The sequence below is a fragment of the Rhinopithecus roxellana genome, chromosome 19 (assembly GCF_007565055.1).
Source record: "Rhinopithecus roxellana isolate Shanxi Qingling chromosome 19, ASM756505v1, whole genome shotgun sequence".
In the NCBI taxonomy this organism is placed as follows: Eukaryota; Metazoa; Chordata; class Mammalia; order Primates; family Cercopithecidae; genus Rhinopithecus; species Rhinopithecus roxellana.
Genome location: NC_044567.1, coordinates 61350416 through 61372739, shown reverse-complemented (window position 1 = coordinate 61372739; position 22324 = coordinate 61350416). Strand labels below are relative to the sequence as shown.

The following is a 22324-nucleotide window of genomic DNA, read 5'->3' as shown; positions in this document are numbered from 1 at the left end:
CAGCCATGCCAGGCAGCAACAGGGATACTATTGGGGTTGCCCCCCTCCCCACTTACATCTTGTGTAGGTGTCAGAGTTCTCTGGCCTTGACTGGTTGAGAGCTCAGTGGTTTTTGGAGGCCTGGTTTTCCCCAACAGAGAAAAAGGTTAGTTGGAATCAAACAACCTTTGCTGGTATAAAAAGCAAGAGGACTAGCAGGGAAATACACATGAAAAAAATCCCAGAGGCAGGGTGGGGGGTGGGGGAGCAGGCACCTGGAATCCCAGCTACATGGAAGGCTGAAATGGAGAATCGCTTGAGGTCAGGAATTCGAGACCAGCCTGGGCAACGTAGCAAGACCCTGTCTCTAAAAATAAAATAATAATTAAAAAAAAAAAAACTAGTAACTCCCAGAAGAATTTATGAACACATAGGAATTCAATGGCAATAAGCCCTCACCCACGGAGGGTAAGGTCATTTAATTCTGAGCAGTTATGAAGTCCAAAGTCCTCGGTTTGACAGTGGTGGGTGTGAGATTTCCCACGGTGTTGGCTGGATGATGGTGAACGTGCGACAGGCTCTGCCTCTTCTAGTTTTCTTCCATTCAATGCTTGTTTGTGATGCCACTCGACCACCTCAAAGAAGCCACCTCTTTCCTCCTAAGAACTCATCTAACTTCTTCTCCACTTAGCCTGGGCAGGAGTAAGCAGGGCCAGTGGGTACTCCTGAATACAGGCAGGTCTGCATCTTTTAGGAGCCCATCCCACCCTGAGCCTGACACGCAGAGCCCCCAGAGGACTCAGGCTATACACAAACCCGCGTCCACTGGAGACTGCAGCCTCTGGGCAACAGGCACTGCCAGGGACTCCTTTGAAATTATCACATAGGAAAGCAACGCAGCGCCTTGATTCACTAAGGGATCTCGGGGCTGCTAAGCTAGACCAAGCGCAGCGTGAAGTCCACAGAGCTCCCTGCTTTCCTTCCACTGGAGGGAAATAACACTCTGTTCATGGACTTCAGCAAGCAACAAAGACAGGCCGGGGGCCACAGTCAGGGCTGCAGTCCTACTCTGCAGGGATTGCTCACCCAATTTAGCTCTGGAAAAGTACGCCAGTGACAAAGGCACAGGCTGCTGGGGATGGGAGTAGCACCGGAGGGCTGTGGGACTGACTACAGGGCACCTCCCCAGAGAGCTGCTCTGGTCGTCACCCTCCACCCCGGCACCCAGAGGTGCTGCTGGGCTGGGGACTGAGCTCTAGGGCCCACCTTGGATAAGGGCAGGAAAAACCCCAGGAAGACAATGCTATAGAGAGCTCATTTTCACAAGCCTGGAGCTGTGCCCATCTCTGTCCTCGGTGCCAGCATCATGGAGGTCCTGAGAAGGCACCCTCTTCACTAGGTGACCGCCAGGATCCTCTGGAGCATGTCTGAGGGCTCAGAACACAAGAGGCTCCTCCAGTGATGAACTGGCACCAGCACATCCAGGTGCTGCTCAAGATGAGGTAGAAACTCAACACATCTGACCATCAGGAAATAGCAGAGTCTTTAGTCCTGGATCCCACTTACCTGAGGATCCCACTTACCTACTTACATATCTGCCCATCAGGAAATAGCATAATCTTTAGTCCTGGATTTCACGGGCCTCCCACGTCCCACAAGTCCCAGTCATGAGAGAGGCCTAGACTCCAGTTCATCTGGTCCAGGGCTCTCCACTGGTCCCTGAGAATGCAGTCTGAACCCCGACCCCACGTGTCCTAACGGTACTTCCAAGCCCTGACCAGAGATGTTGGAATAGCCACAGCAGGCCCCTACAGCATTCCCAGAACCTGTGAGATCTAGGTAATCAGGGTCATGAACACCTGTTCCTGCCACAGGAGCCACCTTGAACCCCAGATGCCAGGGTGGCCTGCCATTCCCAACTCCTTAGTGAGCTGTCCATGAGGTACTGCTGGATAAAGAGAGCTGCCCTCATCCCAGCATGCTCATCCTCGTCCCAGACGGTGAGGGGCACTGGGGGCAGAGCTCAGGCAGGGCTGGCCCTGGCTTGCTGGTGGGACCCGCTTTGTGGAAGATGGGGACGGCTCAGGGGCTCTCAAGTGAAACACCCCAGGGGTTCAGATCCGGGACCCATAGGCCGTGGAGAGAAGCAGTGTGCAGTGTGCCCAAGCCTCGGGCTGAGCTCTGCCCCCATCTCAGTGACCTTCCACAGTCCAGGTGGTGGCAGGAGGCCCTGGTGAGAAGGGCAAGGATCAACTGCTGCCCTGGCTTGGCCTCCAAGACTCATGGAGGAGATCCATCTAGGCAGAGGGCGGGACAAGCCAGTGCCAGACACCAAGATGGCAGGGCCAGGAAGGTCCAGAGTCAAGACGGTGCACTGAGGCCTGTTGTTCACAGAGGGGAGGATGACAATCTGAAGAACCACAGCCTGGGGACATAGGGGCTATGATTTGGTGAGGGGCGGGGTGTGTCAAGAGGGAAGTTGGAGGCAGCCTGGGGGCCTGCGGACAGCTCCTTGCAGCTGCAGCCACCTGGGAACCAGGAAGATGGGCTGGGCAGGAAAGGGAGGTGGCCCTAGGTCCTCCAGTCACACACTCAGGGCTTCATGGGGGCCCACTCGGTCCACTGCTTCAGGTCGGTGGCCTCTGGCCCCTCCCAGCTCCAATGACAAGGACAGGAAAGGTGCTGGGCCCAGCCCAGCCTGGGTACAGAGGAATGAGGATCAGGATGCCGTGCGGTCCCGGGAAGAGGGCTTCTACCATCTCGTTTTACTTTGCGGGGACTGAGCCTAAAGTGACCAGAAAGAACAAGAGTCAAAGAGGACTCTACCGCGCAGGGCCCAAGCACTAGTTTGTACTTAAAAATAGTGTTTCAGTCCCCAGGAGGCTGATGCAATCTGAGCACAGAAGGAGAAGTTTGGGAGAAGTTTATTTTTTTTTCCAGCAACCTTTCTCTCCCTTTCAAGTTGTTTTTTTCCCCCCCCAGCAACTTTTCTCTCCCTTTCAACAAAAACATTTTTTCCCCTACAACCGGTATCAGAAAATAGCTTCTGACTAGTTGGGGAGAAACATTCCCAAGCCTGGGAGGAGCAGGCTCCCCGGGGCAGGCCTGGCAGCCCCCGGCAAAGCCTTGAGCAGCGTCCAAAGGTCAGGACCCTGCTGTCTCATCCACACGGCTGGAAGTGCCACCCACTGGACTGACTTACCCAGGGTGGGCCATGGAGAAAGGCTGCTGGACGTCAGAGTCTTAGGAAAACCTGGTTGGGGTTGGCCTGACCTCTCTGGGTCAGTTCGCTTACCTGTAAAAGGGGGTGGTGTAACCAGTCTGAGGCCTTGTCTCACCCCAAAATGGTACAGTTCTGGGATTTTGACTCGGGAAAAGGGAGAGCATACTAGTCCCGCCCACCTTCCAGGGCAGTCTTGGGGATTAAAATGAGCTGATGGGCCGGGTGAGGTGGCTCATGCCTGTAACCCTAGCACTTCGGGAGGCTGAGGTGGGCAGGTCACTTGAGGCCAGGAGTTCAAGACCAGCCTGGGCAACATGGTGAAACCCTGTCTCTACTAAAAATACAGAAAGTTCGCCAGGTGTGGTGACACACGTCTGTAATCCCAACTACTCAAGAGGCTGAGGCAGGAGAATCACTTGAACCTGGGAGGCGGAGGTTGCAGTGAGCCGAGATTGCGCCACTGCACTCCAGCCTAGGCAACAGACCAAGACTCTGTCTCAAAAAAAAAAAAAAAAAAAAATTAAATTAAATTAAATTTAAAAAAATGAGCTGCTGAGGAAAGGCTTTTGCTTAGTATAAAGTACTGAGCAAACTGACTTTCTTTTTTTGAGACAGAGTCTCGCTCTATTGCCCAGGCAGGAGTGCAATGGTGCAATCACACAGCTCATTACAACCTCGACCTCCTGGGCTTAGGAGATCCTCCCACCTCAGCCCCATGAGTAGCTGGGACTAATGCCTGGCTAATTAAAACACCTTTTTTTTTTTTTTTTTTGGTAGAAACAGAGTCTCACTATGTTACCCAGGCTAGTCTGGAACTCCTGGGCTCAAGCGATCCTCCCACCTTGGCCTCCCAAAGTGCTGGAATTACAGGCTTGAGCCATCGCGCCCTGCACAAATGGACATTTTTTTTTTTTTTTTTTTTTTGAGACGGAGTCTCACTGTGTCACCCAGGCTGGAGTGCTGTGGCCGGATCTCAGCTCACTGCAAGCTCCGCCTCCCAGGTTCACGCCATTCTCCTGCCTCAGCCTCCCAAGTAGCTGGGACTATAGGCGCCGCCACATCGCCCGGCTAGTTTTTTTTGTAGTTTTTAGTAGAGACGGGGTTTCACCGTGTTAGCCAGGATGGTCTCGATCTCCTGACCTCGTGATCCGCCCGTCTCGGCCTCCCAAAGTGCTGGGATTACAGGCTTGAGCCACCGCGCCCGGCCTACAAATGGACATTTTAATGACTGCTCAGGAACGAACCCAACCAGGACCTGGCCCAACCCTTTGCACTTTTGTCAACCCATTTGTAAACAATTCCTGACCCTCTCTAGGCCATTCCTTTGCACGTATCACATGGTGTGATCTCAAAGCATGGAGCAGAATGAGTCTCCACTTTGTCCGCTATGGGATCTTTACTGTTACTCATCCCAGGAGAAGCTGAAATTAGTTCATCTTCCCTTATACACACAGCCACCTGCTCAAGGCCCACCTTCCCAGTCCTGTCCCTGCAGCCACTGAAGGGGGGTTCCCAGAGGAAAGCTGCCTGACCTCAGACAAGCCCAGGTGTAGGACTGCATCCTAGGCACGCACTGAGCCTGGGTGTTCCTTCTGATTGCACACAATACAGACAGAGGACCTGCTAAAGAACCCCTCACTGGGGAGAGGCATCAGCTACTTAATTGCACAGGAAAAATCTGCAGCAGCTTTAAATATGAGCTGGATTTGGAGGGAGGAAAGAGAAGTCACCCACAGGCCATGGAGGAGGAGAGATTCATCAGAAACCAGGAGCCCAGCTCAGAAACCACAATCCCAAAGCGAGAGTTAATAAAGCAGAAATGTATTTATTAGGCACCCTTGTTCCTCACAGAGGAGCAAGATCCAGGCCTGAGTGCCTGAGAAGTCTCTTGAGGTTCCAGGAATCTCCAGAGAAACATAGGTGCTGCCCGGCCACCACCCCGAGAACACTATTTGGCTGGAGTGTGACCGCGGAGGTGACCCTGGCAGGAGGCCGGGGTTGGCTCCTTGACTCCACAAACACTGAGGAGTGGGTGAGGACACCCAGGACACCCACCGAAACACTGGCAGAGAGGGAGGCCCTTCTAGCTCTGGGGCACATGTTGCTGAGCCTGCCAGTAGGAGGAGGAGCCTGGAGAGTCCCTTGCCTGGGGCCAGGTCCTCAGGGCCCTCCCCAAATCCCCCTGCCTCTCCTGGCCGCGGCTGACTCAGTCCCACACATAGGGGTTTCTAAAGACCTGAGAGTTCTTGCCATCTTTCAGCGGTGTGGCCGCCTGGTGGCTCTGGGCCGAGTACATGTCTTCAGCCCGCAGGGTCGAGTTGGCACTGCCCATCACCTGGCTGTTGGCGGTGGCCCGTGGGAGGATGACGTCGTAAGCTCCTTCGGACTGGAAGGAAGAACAGGCGGTCTCACGGTCGGGGACCGGGAGCCAGGTTCCGCCGGGGCGGATGCACAAACACTCACTTCCTGCAGGGCTGGGCCTGCCAGATCCCCCCGGACTCCCCCCTCGGCTCCTCTGCCCCCTCTGGCTGGGCCCCAGGGGTGGCCTGGGACAGCCAGACCTGAGCCCCTTATCTTGCCCTGCCTCTGGGCATGGGAACAAGGCCCCTGGTGACCTTGGATGGTGCTGGGGCTTCACAGAGGGGGGTCCTCTTCTCAAGCCCCCTCCCGCTTCTAATTGTTTAGGGAAATGCTAGGCCCAGTGGAGGGTCAGCCACACAGAGCTGCTATTACCTGTCTGGTATAGCTCCCAGGCCCCCTTCCTCCAAGAATCTTATCCCGAGTCTACCGCCTGTCACTACCATACCGCCAGCATCACAGCTGCTGGCTTCCCTGGCCGAGGACATGGCTCTGGGTGTGCCCACACATCCCTCTAGGCATCTAGGCTAGCCGGTCTGATTTAGAGTCTTTTTTTTTTTTGTAGAGATTGAGGGGGGGGTCTCACTACTTTGCCAGGGCTGCTCTCGAACCCCTTGCCTCAAGCAATTCTCCCATGTCACTCTCCCAAAGCACTGGGATTACAGGCATGAGCTACTGCATCCAGCCCTGATTTGGAGTCTTGAAACCTGAATCCTCTGCCTGGCGCTGGGTCTTGCTCCCATGTGGGTGAGAGACACCAGCTGTGGGGTGAAGAGGGTCCTGAGGTACCTGTGCTGGCTCCCATGCTGGAGGGAAGGTGCAGTCCTGGCCCCATCTGTCTTAGCCCTATGGGAAAGAGCTGCCACCAAATCTCTGTAGCTCCTAGGCCCCAAACCAGCCTTCAAGTCAATCAGGCCCAGGAGGTCCTCAGCCCTGTCTGCAGTGGCCCCTGTCCACGTGGCCCCTGGAACATCTACATCCGTGGTCCCAATCCACGGATGAGTATGCACTGGAATCACCTGCACTGCTTGATAAGCCTCACCGACTCACAGCCAGACCCTACACAGTGGGCCCCACGCAGCTGGCAACAACTGGGGCTGGGGAAGGGAATGCTGAAAGCAGGGCTTGCGGATCTGCGCTGAGTAGTACCCCCATGGTGCCAATGCCCTGAAGGGATGCTAACAGTCAGCTCCATCCCAGCTCTGGCCCCGTCCCATCTGCACTTTTATTTTTTTTATTTCTTATTTATTTATTTTTTTGAGACAGAGTCTCACTGTGTTGTCCAGGCTGGAGTGCAGTGGTACAATCTCAGCTCACAGCAACCTCCGCCTCCCGGTTCAAGGGATCCTCTGGCCTCAGCTTCCCCAGTAGCTAGGACCACAGGCATGTGCCACTATGCCTGGCTAATTTTTGTGTTTTTAGTAGAAATGAGGTTTCGGCATGTTGACCACCCTGGTCTCAAACTCCTGACCTCAGGTGATCCACCTGCTCAGCCTCCCAAAGTGCTGGGATTACAGATGTGAACCACTGCACCTGGCCCCCTTTGCATTTTTAGCAGGCTCCCAGGTGAGGCTAATGCTGGTGGTCCGGGTACCATGTTTTGAGAACTGGTCAGATAAAACATCCCTGTTAATCCAGATCATCCCCCAGGAAGCGGACTCCAAAGGTGCTGGGGAGTGAGGCACAACGGTGAGGGAAGCTACTCAGGAAAAGCTTCTGTGGCTGCCCACTCCCCACCAGAGCCGGCGGCCCGCAGCCTCCACTCCTGGTCCTCCGGAAACTCTCCTCTGCCCAGGCTCAGTTTCTGGCTCAGGGAGAGGGGAGGCGCTGGGATTGGAAGCTTCAGCCACACTCGCCTCCCCCTGCCCTGCGCCTCTCAAAGAGAGGGCGGGGAGGGGGATGAGAACGCCACCCGGCTGACCTCCTTGCTTCCTGTTCCCAGTGTCCTGCCAAGACGGGTCACTGACCTCTCCCCACAGCCTCTGCCAGTCGGGAGGAGGAACACATACAGGAGTGAGCAGAATCCAACCCACTGTCTTCCTGCTCCCCTCCCCTCCCCTGGCTAATTAAGCATCTAGTTTCCAGAACCCAGGGGAGGTGTAAGGTTGCGATTTGCTGCCTACTGGAGCGGGAGGGGAGTCATGGGCCCCCTTGGCACAGCTGTGGTTGAGAAGTAAACACCTATCCAGACCTGCAACATTTGGACCCTGGTCCATTTTGGAAACACCTGGCTGAGACCTTCCTTTGTCCCTCCACAAGCTCTCCAGGGTAAAGCTGGCAGCTCCCACCAGGGAGAGCTAACCCAGCATTCCCTATAGCATCCCGACAGAGCCTGTGTGCAATGCCCCAGTGACACAGGGCGGGTCCCACTGCAGTGCAGCTGGAGGTGGTGGGTACGCTGACTCCAGGACAAGGAAGTTAAGAACTGGGGCTCTGGATTCCCCAGGTAGAAGCACCAGATGGAGAAGCTTGCCTTCCCCCTACCATCTCCACCCAACCCAGCTCCAGCCACATGGCCCTCTCCCGCTGGCCTGCTGAGACTGGTCTCTGTAGCCCAGCTGCGTCATGGGGACCTGAGGAACCCACTTACTGGGACTTTGTGCATCAGGGCCATCTCGGTGGGCTGGTACACACTGGTCAGCAGCTGCCCGTTGTACCCGCTGTATGGTGACACCGGCCTCTTAGCTGCAAGGAAAAGCAGGAACAGTTTGAAGATCCCTTCCCCACCTCCCACAAGCCAAGCAAGGCTCTCTGGGGGCAGGGAAGAGGTACAGGGGGCAGGCCAACCCTGGCATAGTCTCTAACCCAGGAGTGGTCAAGGTTGCGAACACGGGGGCCCCTCCCAAACCTAGCACCCCTTTGTACAGATGCATGGGAGTGAGCAACACTGCTGGGCTTCCCTGCACTGTAGACCCCCCCAGCCCCTGACCCAACACCTCAGAAAATGCTCTGTCAGCAACCTCCACATCCCCATCCGCCCTCCAGGGCCGGGGCCAAGAGGACACATGGACCTTCGGCCACCTTCCAAGATGGCCAGCCTCCAGCTCTGCCTGTCACCACGGGCCAGCTGCCAGGCGCAGGGGTAAATACATCTGAGTTCCCACCGCCTAAGCCTCTTCATGTCCTCCCAGGATCGACCTGGGCGCCCCTTCCCCACTACACCAACCCGGAGCCTGGCCAGGGAGCCTTAACGCACGTCCCATCCTATAGCCCCCTGGCAAATTTCCAGAACTATTTTTAGCTCCAGGGATACTTCCCTGTGCCTTTGGGGTGTTGGTTTCCCGATGTGTTCTGCCCTGCTGGGCACTCCCAGGGTGTTTGAGGAGGGCTGCTGACCCACCCCAGGGCCTCGGAGCAGGCCCTGCTGTGAGGACGACACAGCGGATGTCTGGCTCCAGCAAGGCTGACGGTCCCGCAGCTCTGAGGGACCGCAACCTATATAGGGTTTCCTAAGTGCTGAGGCTGGGCTCACTCTATTGATTTTTCCATTTAGAAAAAAAAAAAAAAAATAGGAAATAAAAACTCAGCCCGAAGGTTGAGAACCATTTGGCCCTGACAGGCATTCGGTGTGGGGGCGGGGCCTGAGGCTCCTCCCAGCACTTGTCCATAAGCCCCGCCTCTCTGGTGGGTTTTGCCAATTCTGGCCCCCCCATGCACACTGTGCGTGTGACAGAGGCCACCCAGGGCTGCGGCCAGCACCTCAGCCCAGGTGGGCAGATCAAAGATCAAGTGCCCGGCAGGACAACGGTCATTTCTTTCCCCAAAGCAGGGATTATGAGGATTTCAGAGTTAGTAGAAGAGAAAGGAATGTCTCTAATTCTGGAACTTCCACTGCCTGACTCTGACCTCCCGACAGGGACCCCAGAGCCGGTGCTTGTTAACCAGGCAGTTAAGGAAGTCTGAAGCCCCCAGGCCTCCTGATCAGTACACTCTGGGGACAGGGTCAGGCCTTTGAGATGGTACCCCCAGATTTCCAGGTCATGTCAGATGAGGGGCTGCAGCCAGCAGGCTGAGGAAGAGCAGGTGGGAAGCACGCAACGGGCCACATAGGTAAGGGGATTAGCACAGGGGCTGGCACAGAGCAGGTGCTGAGGAAATGCTAGTGGGCTGCACAGCCAACAAGGGCGCTGCTGAGACCTCTACATGGCACCCTAAGTACTTTTATTAAAAAGAGAAAAAGGCCAGGTGCAGTGGCTCACACCTGTAATCCCAGCACTTTGGGAGGCTGAGGCAGACGGATCACTTGAGGTTAGGAGTTCGAGACCAGCCTGGCTAACATAGTGAAACCCCGTCTCTACTAAAAATGCAAAAATTAGCCGGGTGTGGTGGTACACGCCTGTAATCCCAGCTACTTGGGAGGCTGAGGCAGGAGAATCTCTTGAGCCTGGGAGGCGGAGGTTGCACTGAGCCAAGATCGCACCACCACACTCCAGCCTGGGTGACAGAGCAAGACTCCGTCTGAAAAAATAAAAATAAAAATGAAAAGAGAAAAAAAATTTCCTGAAAAATACTTCCTTTTAAAGAAAATTAAGGTGATTATGGATACACACATAATAGAAAAACAAGTTCTGGAAAGACAGTATTAGTAAAATATGTAAAATAATAGTCACGCACACACAGCAAACAGCTAATTCTTCAAGAGCACTTTTCATGGACCGGGCACTAAGTAACTTTTTTTTTTTTTTTGAGATCATCAAGGCTGGAATGTGGTGGTGCAATCATGACTCACAGAAGGCTCAACCTCCTGGGCTCAGGCAATCCTCCTGCCTCAGCCCCCCGAGGAGCTGGGACAACAGGAGTGCACCACCACACCTGGCTAATTTTTAAAATTATCTGTAAAGACGGGGTCTCGGCCGGGCGCGGTGGCTCAAGCCTGTAATCCCAGCACTTTGGGAGGCCGAGACAGGCGGATCACGAGGTCAGGAGATCGAGACCATCCTGGCTAACATGGTGAAACCCCGTCTCTACTAAAAATACAAAAAACTAGCCGGGCGACCTGGCGGGCGCCTGTAGTCCCAGCTACTCGGGAGGCTGAGGCAGGAGAATGGCGTGAACCCGGGAGGCGGAGCTTGCAGTGAGCTGAGATCCGGCCACTGCACTCCAGCCTGGGCGACAGAGCGAGACTCCGTCTCAAAAAAAAAAAAAAAAAAAAAAAAAGACGGGGTCTCACTATGTCCAGGCTGGTCTCAAACTCCCGGGATCAAGCTTCACTCACCTCAGCCTCCCAAAGTGCTGGGATTACAGGATAAGCCACAGCACCCAGCCGGCACTAATGAATTTAATCTTCACAAGAACCCTATGAAATAGATACTGTCATTATCCCCATTTTACAAATGGAGAAATGGAGGCACACAGATATTATATCAGTCAATAGCGCTCACTTCAGGGAATGGAACAGGATGGGATGGATGGGTAGGACTGGGGAGGCAGCTGGGGAAATTTTCATTTTATCTGTAATGTTTGAAATTTTAAGGTGAGAACATATGCATGAATTATATGGATATAGAAAAAAAAAATCTTTTTTTTTTTTTTTTTTGAGATGGAGTCTCACTCTGTCACCCAGGCTGGAGTATAGTGGCTTGATTTTGGCTCACTGCAACCTCCACCTCCTGGGTTCAAGTGACACTCCTGCCTCAGCCTCCCGAGTAGCTGAGATTACAGGCATGCACCAGCACACCCAGCTCATTTTTTTGGATTTTTAGTAGAGATGGGGTTTCACCATATGGGTCAGGCTGGTCTCGAACTCCTGACCTCAAGTGAGCCACCTGCCTTGGCTTCCCAAAGTGCTAGGATTACAGGCATGATCTGCCATGCCCAGCTGAAAAAAAAAATCTTTAAATTAAATGGAATTTAGAGACACGTAGGCAGAAAACTACAGGAACCCTCAAAAACTTTCCATTTTGCTCAAGGGACTGGATCTCTGTCCTGCAGTAAAAGACATGGGATGGAGAAAGGGGCCACTGGGGGCATCCACAGAGACCCACCTGCAGCCGGCTCATCCATGGAAAAGGCCTTGTTCTCCACGAACATGCTCTGACCCTTCTGCTCTTTCAGGATGGTCTCATAGCCCACACCCCGGGTGGGGTACATGTCCCCCTGGTAGCTTTGCTCTGGGCTGGCCTTGGTCACCTGAGAGACCTCGGGGATGACGTAGAAGAGGACAAAGGCCCAGGCATTGGCGGCAAGGGCGATGGCCAGCGTGGGGTCATCCCAGGTGGGGCTGTTGCGCTGCTCGTTGCCGTAGGTATACATGACGATCCACACCACCCATATGGCAATGGAGGTGGCCGTGGTGAGCAGCACGAAGACCCCGTGCTTACGCCAGCGCTTGAAGCGGCCACACAGGGCAGGCCAGGCCCCCAGGAAGGCACCCAGCAGCAGCAACATAACGTAGATGAGCGCCATGACAAAGTCCATGTTGGCGATGGCACAGGGGGAGACCACGGCCCAGTGGGCACTGCTGTTGCCCTGAGGGCTGCCCTCGCCACTGCCCCGAACCAGTGTGATTATCAGCCACTCCGTATTGATGATGACCTCCACCAGGGTCAGCAGCAGAGCCACAGTGAAGATCACCCAGCCCCGGGGCCCATGGTTCTTCCGGGCCAGGAAGTTGAGGGCAAAGACGTGGGCCGCCAGACAGGAGAAGCAGATGGCAAACAGAACCCCAAAGAGGAAGCGCCGAGAGGCACAGGTGGAGAAGTCGGGCTTCACCACGCAGGCAAACACGAGGCAGAAGAGGCCCAGGGTCCCCAGAAGGAAGAACACCTGGGTCCCCAGCAGGCTGCGTTTCTTGGTGTCCTGCACAAAGGGGAGGCTGGCCACCAGGATGATGGTGAGCACAAATGTGGTGACGACGCCTGCCCCAGCCACGGCCTCCAGGACGATGCCCCACGCCCCAGAGCGGTCACACAGATTGTAGTAGAGGGGGTTGAGGCCTTGGCTGCAGCCGGGTGGGACATGGCTCTGGGCCTTGGCCCCTGGGAACAGGAAGAGAGGCAGTCCCAGGCACATCACCAAGGCTTTGTGGATGGCCATCCTGGCTCCCAGGCCAGGCTCTGGTTGGGTCCCTACAGACAGAAGGAAAAGGGACAAAATTAGTCCTCCCAGGTCAGACTCCAATATACATGGTGCTGCTTTCCCCACCCCAAACCCAGGCAGACAGTGCCAGCTGACCATGAGGCTCTCTGGACCTCAGAATCCTTCTTAACACAGAACTCCCGAGAGGCATATTCAACTGGCCAGAGAGGCAAATGAGATGAAGCCCATTTGTCAGCCCTATTCCTAGCCACGGCAAAGGAAAAACCTGTCATTGAATTTTCAGTGCCCTCCCTTCTGCCAACCATAACCTGGGTTCAGATATTCCCTGAGCTCTAGGGGCTAGGGTGGAAGATGAAGGTGCTTTGTGAACAAGTCAAGACGAAGCATACCACCCACCCAGCACTTCCTCTCTGCCCTGGGACTTCCAGGCTTCAGGAGGTCAGCTGCTATGTCCCTAAACTCCATTCCTGTAAGGCCTAAATCCATAGCCAGTCAGCTATGCATGCATTAATTCACTCATTCATTCATTCATTTATTCAATAAGGACTTAACAAGCACCTGCATCAGGTATAACCGACAGCCAGGAAAAATGAAGAGACAGTCATTTTCCCACTTTTAGTGCCAAGTCTCCACTTCAGAATCCTACATTTTTTGCCTAGCTCAGAAGCGGACGTCAAGGATAAAATAAACAAAGTCCCCAGCTAAGGAGTTAATGACTTAATGCCAAAATTTTCCTTCGGAGCATTAACATTTTAAAAGCAAGAACAAGGCAAGGGCAATGCAAAACCCAAAGGAATTAATCTTTAATAGAAGACTTTAAGACGTCGTAGCGGCCGGGCGCGGTGGCTCACACCTGCAATCCCAGCACTTTAGGAGGCTGAGGCGCGCGGATTACGAGGTCAGGAGATCGAGACCATCCTGGCTAACACAGTGAAATCCCGTCTCTACTAAAGAATACAAAAAATTAGCTGGGCGTAGTGGTGAGCGCCTATAGTCCCAGCTACTCTGGAGGTTGAGGCAGGAGAATGGCGTGAACCCAGGAGGCGGAGGTTGCAGTGAGCCAAGATTGTGCCACTGCACTCCAGCCTGGGCGACAGAGCAAGACTCCGTCTCAAAAAAAAAAAAAAAAAGACGTCGTAGCTAGAAGGCAAGAAAGTTAGCTTTTATTAACACCAGCAAGGTAATTTTCACTCCATCTACTCACTGCCGCTCTACCAAATGCCACAGATCTGTGCCAAAGAAGAAAACCAAACCCCTGCTCCCAATACCGATTGGATTTTCCCGCGTGAAGTGGAGGTAATGGATTTAACAGGTTAAGAGAGACATTAAAGACCAAATCAATGAGTTTTTTCCAATCAAAAGTTTTAAATGTACTTGCAGGAACCTAACACTGAAAATTTAAATGCTGCTGAGCACGGTGGTTCATGCCTATAATCCCAGAACTTTGGGAGGTCAAGGTGAACAGATTGCTTGAGTTCAGGAGTTTGAGACCAGCCTGAGCAACATGGTGAAACCCCATCTCTATAAAAAATACAAAAATTAGCAGCCAGGCGCAGTGGCTCACACCTGTAATCCCAGCACTTTGGGAGGCCAAGATGGGTGGATCACTTGAGGTCAGGAGGTTGAGACCAGCATGGCCAAAATGGTGAAACCCCGTGTCTACTAAAAATACAAAAATTAGCCGGGCGTGGAGGTGCACGCCTATAATACCAGCTATTCAGGAGGCTAAGGCAGGAGAATCACTTGAGCCTGGGAGGTGCAAGTTGCAGTGAGCCAAGATCATGCCATTGCACTCCAACCTGGTCAACAGAGTGAGACTCCATATAAAAACAAAAGAAAACAAAACAAACATATATATATGAATTAGCAGGGTTTGGTGGCATGCACCTGTAGTCCAAGCTACTTGGGAGGCTGAGGTCAGAGGATCATCTGAGCCCAGGGGATCGAGGCTGCAGTGAGCTGTGATTACACCACTGCACCGCTGCCTGAGCAACAGAGCGAGACTGTTTCCAAAAAAAGAAAGAAAACTAAAAAAAAAAAGAGAGAAATCTTAAATGCTTTAAGAAGCAGGTTATACATTTCAAAATTCTATGAATGCAGGTAGTCCACATTTAAGTCACCCCACGTGTTGAAATAACTAGTTGTAACCCCGCTTCATCAGGAACTCTCTGGGAAAACGGCAACCAAGCTTTCCTGGTCTGACAGTGACCACTAGTGGCTGGTAGGGGAATGGCATTATCTAACTGTATTCTGTAAGGCTGCTACCCTTCTTCCCTTCTTGGGGGGACTGTGAGGTTATTTATACACGGTTTACCTCCTTACTGTTTTCTACCATTCCTGGCTACTTAATTTCTAATAGGCAAACAAAAGCCCTACATCCCACAGTTGATAGAAATTGTCCCTCTTTTCAACACAGAAGCAAAAAAAAAAAAAAAAAAAATTCTGTCCATAATTGATATGTGAAAGAACATGTACTGAATCAGGGGCAATGAAACTCATAAAATTCAGTGAAATGGACACAATAAAGAGGACCCATTGTCAAAGTCCCTTCAAATAGTCTGCAGGCCACTTGAAAATATTTAGGTCATTTTAGCCATCTTAGCTACCTCGTCTTTCAATTAATCTTGCTTAAGATTAATTCTCTTTTTTTTTTTTTTTTGAGACGGAGTCTCGCTCTGTCGCCCGGGCTGGAGTACAGTGGCCGGATCTCAGCTCACTGCAAGCTCCGCCTCCTGGGTTTACGCCATTCTCCTGCCTCAGCCTCCCAAGTAGCTGGGACTACAGGCGCCCACCACTTCGCCCGGCTAGTTTTTTGTATTTTTTAGTAGAGACGGCGTTTCACCGTGTTAGCCAGGATGGTCTCGATCTCCTGACCTCGTGATCCGCCCGTCTTGGCCTCCCAAAGTGCTGGGATTACAGGCTTGAGCCACCGCGCCCGGCCTAAGATTAATTCTTAAAATTAACCATCTCATGCAAATGTACAGTTATTTCCTAAATAACTGGCATTGTAACAGCTAGTTTCTCTTCACTTCCAATGCAGGACTTAAGCTTCTGTAGGGGACTTTGAAAATCAATAAAGCACCAACTGTATTTTATTTACAAGTGCTGGAAAGAGGAGTAAGAGAGGGCTAAGAGGTAAGGAGTAGGCCAGGCGCAGTGGCTCACACCTGTAATCCCAGGACTTTAGGCGGACAGATCACAAGGTCAGGAGCTCCAGACCAGCCTGACCAACATGCTGAAACCTCGTCTCTACTAAAAATACAAAAATTAGCCAGGCGTGGTGGCGCGTGCCTGTAATCCCAGCTACTTAGGAGGCTGAGGCAGAAGAATCACTTGAACCTGGGAGGCAGAAGATTGCAAAGAGCCGAGATTACGCCACTGCACTCAGCCTGGGCGACAGAGCGAGACTCCGTCTCAAAAAAACAAAACAACAACAAAAAAGGTAAGGAGTAATTATGGAGCCACTCCCGGGACATAATTTATGGATAACAACATTCTGTGGGGTCCTAAATGTTCAACTTCATCTTGGGCTCCACAGCCAATCAGCCAAAACTTGGGCTTGAAGCTGGACGTAGGGAAGAGAACCCTTAGAACTGCCACTTAGCCTCCGGGCACCTGTACTTTCAAGGGCTTTTCACCCTACCTCCCTCGGACAGGGCCCAGTTTAGAGCAGGCAATTACTCCAAATCAGCAAATATTGACCGTGCGCTGGGAAGGAAAGGCCCTGTTGTTCCCAGAGCTGTGGAAAATACAAACATGAACATAGTCCCTGACTCGATGGCATTTAAAATCTATCAGGAGAGATAAGGTAGGTACTCACAAAAATCACACAAGGAAGAATATGATTAAGGGCCACACAATGGAATTTACCTGTAGGAGAGAGACAGGGGCTACAGGAACACAGAAGAAAAATAGGCAGAGCAGAGAAAGGTTTTCCCACAGAGTTTTACTCAGAATCTAATAAAAAACTTACCAGGTCCCAGACACCGCCAAGAGACAGGGACACCCAGAAGCTAAGCCCTGAAGAATGTGAGGAAGGGCTGAGCAGGTGAAGGGAACAAGGAGAGGGACGTGTAAGGCAGAAAAGATGGTGTGAATCAAAGCCCTTTGAGCCCAAGTCCAGAGCAAGTGAAAAAAGAATTCAGTTTGCTAAGTATCAGCTGAGTTTGCAAAGGGAGGCTGCAGCTGCTGGCTGACACATTGGAAATGCTACAGGGGTGGGGCTGGGGGCATTATTCTAAAGGCTGGGGCCATTATTCTAAAGGTAACAGCCAGCCACTGAAGGCTGTTTTCAGCATGATGGGGGCATAGCCAGGGTTGTACTTTTAATAAATGAGTCTGGGAAAAATGCACAGGCAATCGGTTTGTTGGGGGGGGGGGCACATTCATCCCAGTTTAAAGGTCAAGGCCAAAGGTAAAGCCAAAATGGCCAGCTCTGAGAGATCGTTTCCAAAAAATAATCAAAGGACTGGTTGGCAGGCAGAGGTGGGGGAAAAGGATGCTAAGCCCACACTACAAGTTCAAATCTAACAGGCATGTCATTACAGAAAACCAAGCCAGGGACCAATGTCACTCATTCTTCTTGATCCATCTTGCCCTAGAAATACTTGCCTGTACCCTGCCAGCTCCCAGAAGCCCACAGGCACTTGGGGCCAGGGTCAGGAAAGCGTCACAGCTCTCTGTCCCCAAGCCCCCACCTCCAATTTCCCCCTGACTTTGTGGTTGGTGACCAGCAACTTCCTTCTGCACCTGACCCTTCAAGTCTTGTTTCTCCTGCCAACCCCCTCAATATAAAAACTTCCAGGGAATGAGAGAGGAACCTGTATCTGCCCCTTACCACATCCGGGTACCATGCTGCTGCCCAGCAGCCAGGCTGCTGCTTTTAGGAAGTTGCTGAGCAACTTAATAGCCTCAGAGGACACAACCTGGTCCCATCCTGAAAGACCTTATTTCTCTGGTACCCCCAGAAATGGAAGACCAGGTGGGAAGACAGAAATGCATGGACTCAGGTGAGAAAGCTGGGCCTTCTGGGCGTGGCTCTCATCTACTGCCTAGGACAAGGACCCTCAGAGAGTTAAAGAGAAGCTCAGAAGAGCACAGCTCCAGTCCTCTGATGTGGGAGTGCACATTCAGCCAATGCCACCTTTTTTTTTTTTTTTTTTGAGACAAAGTTTCACTCTTGTCGCCCAGCCTGGAGTGCAATGGCGGTGATCTCAGCTCACTGTAACCTCCAATTGCCAAATTCAAGCAATTCCCCTTCCTCAGCCTCCCAAGTAGCTGGGATTACAGGCGCCCGCCACCATACCCGGCTAATTTTTTGTATTTTTAATAAAGACAGGGTTTCACTATGTTGGCCAGGCTGGTCTCGAACTCCCAACCTAAGGTGATTTGCCTACTTCAGCCTCTCAAAGTGCTGGGATTACAGGTGTGAGCCACCGTGCCTGGCCCAATGCCACTTTTAAGATGGTGGCTAAGGGACTGACAAGATGGACTCAGTTCTGGTCAGAGGCTTTTCCTCAGGACCCTGGAGGAACCTTCTGCTTCCTGTGGGTCCCTAGATCCCGCACTAAGACTGAGCCTTCTGATCCCTGAACATTCAAATCATATCCGTGTCTCCCTTCCAGGACTGGAAGGTCTTTGAAGCTGGTGAACAAGAATTGTAGAATCCACTGCCACAGCGGGTGCTGTGCCTGAACACACTGGGCATTTGTAAGTCACCTCTGGATGGTCTCAGGTGCATTGATCCGTACCCAGAGCTGCCCCTTCCACTTTGGAGTTGCATCTTCTGCTTACAGATTCTCAGAGGGTACAATGAGTGGGGTAGGAGGGGAACCTCCTTCTGCCCTGAGTCTCCCCCACCCCACAGCTGAAGCCCAGCCCCAGCCTCAGATTATTTTCTGGACAAAAGGGCCTTTTGCTTCACTTCCCTGGAATCAGTTGTACAAATATTTTTAATCGCCTCTGAAATCGGCCTTTCCCCAGGCTCAGCCACCCGGCCCCCAGCTCTCCTCTGAATCAGTCCAGTCCAGTTGCTGAATCTCCCTCCTCCCTCCTTCTCTCTGCAGGGGGCGCAGAGGCCTGGTGGGCTCAGAGGCTGAGGCCCAAGCAGCCCTGACTGGTTTCCTCCAGCAACAAGTGGCTTCATCCAGCAACAGGGGAGACAGCCAGGCCTTCTCATTTCTCCAGAGCAAAACCCCCTTCCTCGCTCCAGCATCATCCACACACAAGCCTGAGACCCCCTCCACCCGCTCAACACTGACCCATGGCCAATGGCTGCCTTCAAGGGTGCTATGACCAGGGCACGCTCCAGGGAGGTTCACCCAGGTATACCACAGAGCACCTGCCTTCCTCCCATCCCACACACTGTACAGCCTATCGGGAAAGAGGATGGCCTCACTGACAGCCTTCCTACCTCCATTCCCATCCGTCTCTCCCAGTCCCTGGTTAGGTCCCATTGTCTCACCCCTCTATCCAGGGCGCTCAGGCGTTTACCCCATCAATAAGAAGGCGCACAGGAGAAGCCTGTGCCTGGAAGGAGTGGGCTCAGTGTGTAGGCTGGTGGGCGGGAGGGAGGGCAGGGGTTCCTCGAACCTCAGCCTAGACACCCCACCCTTATCCCCCTCTCCCTGCCCCGCACCAAGACCAGGCATTTGGGCCAAAATGCCCTGAGCACTCTGAGACTTGGAAATCGTCAAGGGTCTGCTCTGGAATGTCACTCTGGAATGCGCCCCGGCCCCCAAGGCACTCCCTCCCCTAGTCACAGTTGAAGGCACAGGGGTGGGGGGCCGGTGCTCCAGGAGCACAAAACCCTACTTCAACACAGTCTCCTCCCCTGGACTTTAGGATCTTGATCGTGGAGTTTGTAAGTGATTGGGTCTTCCTGGGTGTAACACTGCGGGCCTGAGGATGGAGGTGCAAAGGACGCTGGAAAAGCCAGCCGGGAGTGGGGGTTCGGGATCTAGGGACCAGGCTGCCAGAAGGAGGGGCGCTTTGATAGTCTGAATTTCCAAACTTCCCTCAGGGAGATTCTGAGCCCTCTCGTCCCTACTTGGGTCGACGGTACTGGGGTCTATACCTGCGCTCCCCGGGTGGCTGGAATGGGGAGCAAGGGAACCAGTCTCTCTCTCCCATTTTTAGGGCTACAGAAACCTGCCCTCCCCATCCACAGTAGCAGGCGGCGGAGAGGACGCCGATTCACAAGAGAGGGTGACCGCGGACTCCCACCGAGAGGCAGGCGGTGGAGGGGCTCCCATTGGAGACCCCGAGCGTGGAGTCCTTTCCCCTCCCTCCAGCCTGAGCCGCAGCGCCGGGCTCCCCCATCCCCCAGTCCCCATCCCCCAGCCCCCAGCCCCCAGCCCCCAGCCTGCTCGGGTCTGAAAACTTTCAGCGACCGAGCGGAGTTGGTGCGGCGTCCCCCGCCCGCAGGATGTCCCAGCCCCCGCCTCTGCACTCGCCCACTCCCCGCCTGCCCGACCCGACTCTTCCGGACGGCGGAGGGGGAGGGCGGAGCGGAAAGGCAGCAGCCCTTACCTGGGACTCGCCGCGGGCCCCGCTCCCGCACAGCTTTTGGGGCCAACTCCAGACCCAGGCGGGAGGCGGGCGGGGGTAGGAGGGATTCGGCGCGGGGCGCTGGGCCAGGCCCGGTCCTGGCTGGGATGGCGGGACCCGGGCCGGGACGCAGGGCCTGCCTCTCCCCGGGACCGAGGCTGAGCCGGGCGCTCTGGGTCGCTCGCTCTCCCGCGGGCCTGTCCCCAGGCAGGACTCCTTGCTGTCGGCGAGGGTGGGCTGGCGCCTGCATCACCGTTACATCACCTCCATTCAGGGCACTTATCGGGCGCCCGTCGCGCTCCAGGTACGTGCGCTCCGTTTACACAGGAACAAAGCCTGCCCGGGCCTCCCCGCCCCGACTCACCTCCAGGCTGGGCCGACTCGCACTTTCCGGCTAGGGAGGGAGATGGGAGTTTCTGGCCCTGCCGGCGTGTGGTTTGTTGCTGTTGACTGCCACGCCCCCGCATGCGGGCGCGCGCACACTCACGCGCACTCACTTTCTGGGCTCGGCCTTCTCCCGGGCAAGCGGTGTGGGGGTGCAGCCCTGCGCACCCCCCATCGCGTCTCCCAGAGAGCGCGCGTACGGACACGCGTGGGGCTACCCTGACGCGTCTCCGTGGGGGACACCTAGCCTTTGTCACCTTCGTCCTGGCCTTCCCATGAGACACACTTAGGGCACAGTTCGCTGGGAGCGGGCCAGAGCGAGGCGCACACTCAAGACACAGAGTCCGTCTTTTTGTCAAGCTTTCTGCGCCCCCTCCCCTCCCCAGCTTGCACACGTGGACACACCGAGGTTCGCCTTTTGCACGCGCGGTCCTTCTCTGGGACCCCCCACCGGTCACAGAGCGTACGTGGGATCGTTACCAAGTGCTCCTCTCACGCATGGGCCGTGTCCAGAGCCACTCCGCACCGTGGGCAAAGGTCGCCCTGGGCCCGACTATCCCGCGCCCGGATTTCCTGCGACCGTTCCAGGTTCTGCCCAATTCGGAGCGCGCGCTCCCCTCCCCGCGTCCCCGTTCCCTGCTCCGACTTGTCCTAATTAGCCTTCACGGTTTTGTTCCCCGAGGTACAGTGTTTAGCGCGGCCCCCTCGGTCTCTGCGCTCCGGGACACGTCGGCTCTGACTCCGAGTCCGTCCCCTCCAGCAGCCGGGGGACCTTTCCAAGAGGTCAGGTTCCCACCAGCCCCACCCCCACTCCCTGTCCCGGGGTGGATCTGTGGGTTGCCACCCTTTCCCCTCCGGCCCCAGGAATCTGCTGAAGGTGGACCGCAGAAATTGGGAAGCGAATCCAGTTTGGGACTTCTCCAGCCCGGTAAACAAGAGGAGATTTTCCGGCCGCCTTCCCCTGGGGCTGCTGGCCTCGCGGTGGGTGGGGTGCGCCGTCCCAGGGACCGGCAGCGAGGCCTAGTTTGCCCGCGCCACAGGCCCTTAGGGGCCGAGGCGCACGGAGGAGGGAGACGTTGTTGGGTCTGGCCGGGGCCCTGGGGACGCGGAGGGGGGGCAGGGCGCCGAGTCTCGGGGTGCCGGTTCTCATGACGCCGAGTTGCCTGGGGGATCGCCAGCATCGCGCCGGTCGGAGCCAGCTGGTGGCGGGGCAGGCGGGGCGGGCGGCCGGTGTTTGCTCAACCCCGAGCGCCTGCGAGGGGGAGGGGAGGTAGCTGGTCACGGGCTAGGGGGTAGCAAGGTGGAGGAGCGGGGGCAGGGAAAAAAGGGTGGATATCTCCGGGGCTGCTTGTTTGCGTGCCTGCCCCGGTCTAAGACAAGTGGGAGTCTAAACTCTATGAATCACCCGGAGTTGCTGGAGCGATAAACCTCAGGCTGGTTCCTCCCCTCGCACACTGGCTTCTCTGACTCCAGGAGGGAGTGTTTGCTTAGCGGCTGGAGCTGGCAGTGAGGCCCTGGTTCTCTAGAACCCTGTATCCCTTCCTGGCCTTGCCTTAACGGGCTGGTCTGGGGTGGCGGAGACTGAATTGTTTCAAGTCTCTTCAAGAAGAGGGGCGCAGTGCTGCTGCTGATTTGTTCCTCACTCTTGGGCTCCCTCCCGTAGCTCCACCCCCCACCCTAAGATTCAGAGGCCCCCATGCCAGGGAGGCAAACGCTTGTAGGGCCCAAGCAGTTGGGTGCCCACGCTAGAAAGGCAAACGGCAGGTCAGACCTAAGCAAGGGGCATCCATGACT

General features: G+C 54.6%; 1 protein-coding gene across 7 annotated transcripts; it reads right to left on the bottom strand.

The window, feature by feature from the left end:
- Positions 1-421: 421 nt before the first annotated feature.
- On the bottom strand, positions 422-21753 carry GPRC5C (G protein-coupled receptor class C group 5 member C). 7 transcript variants are annotated; one of them, XM_010387681.2, is made up of 6 exons: positions 21011-21134; positions 11545-12627; positions 8151-8245; positions 5439-5588; positions 3182-3274; positions 422-2764 (listed from the first exon to the last, which is right to left on the bottom strand). In XM_010387681.2, exons 2-5 carry the CDS (start codon positions 12593-12595, stop codon positions 3215-3217), a joined length of 1356 nt encoding a protein of 451 aa, XP_010385983.1. In that variant the 5' UTR covers positions 12596-12627; positions 21011-21134; the 3' UTR covers positions 422-2764; positions 3182-3214. The 7 variants fall into 7 exon arrangements, with proteins under 7 accessions (XP_010385983.1, XP_030779594.1, XP_010385982.1 ...); XM_030923734.1 differs by having other exon boundaries at positions 20998-21114; XM_010387680.2 differs by having other exon boundaries at positions 20936-21020.
- Between the last annotated feature and the right edge of the window lie 571 nt (positions 21754-22324).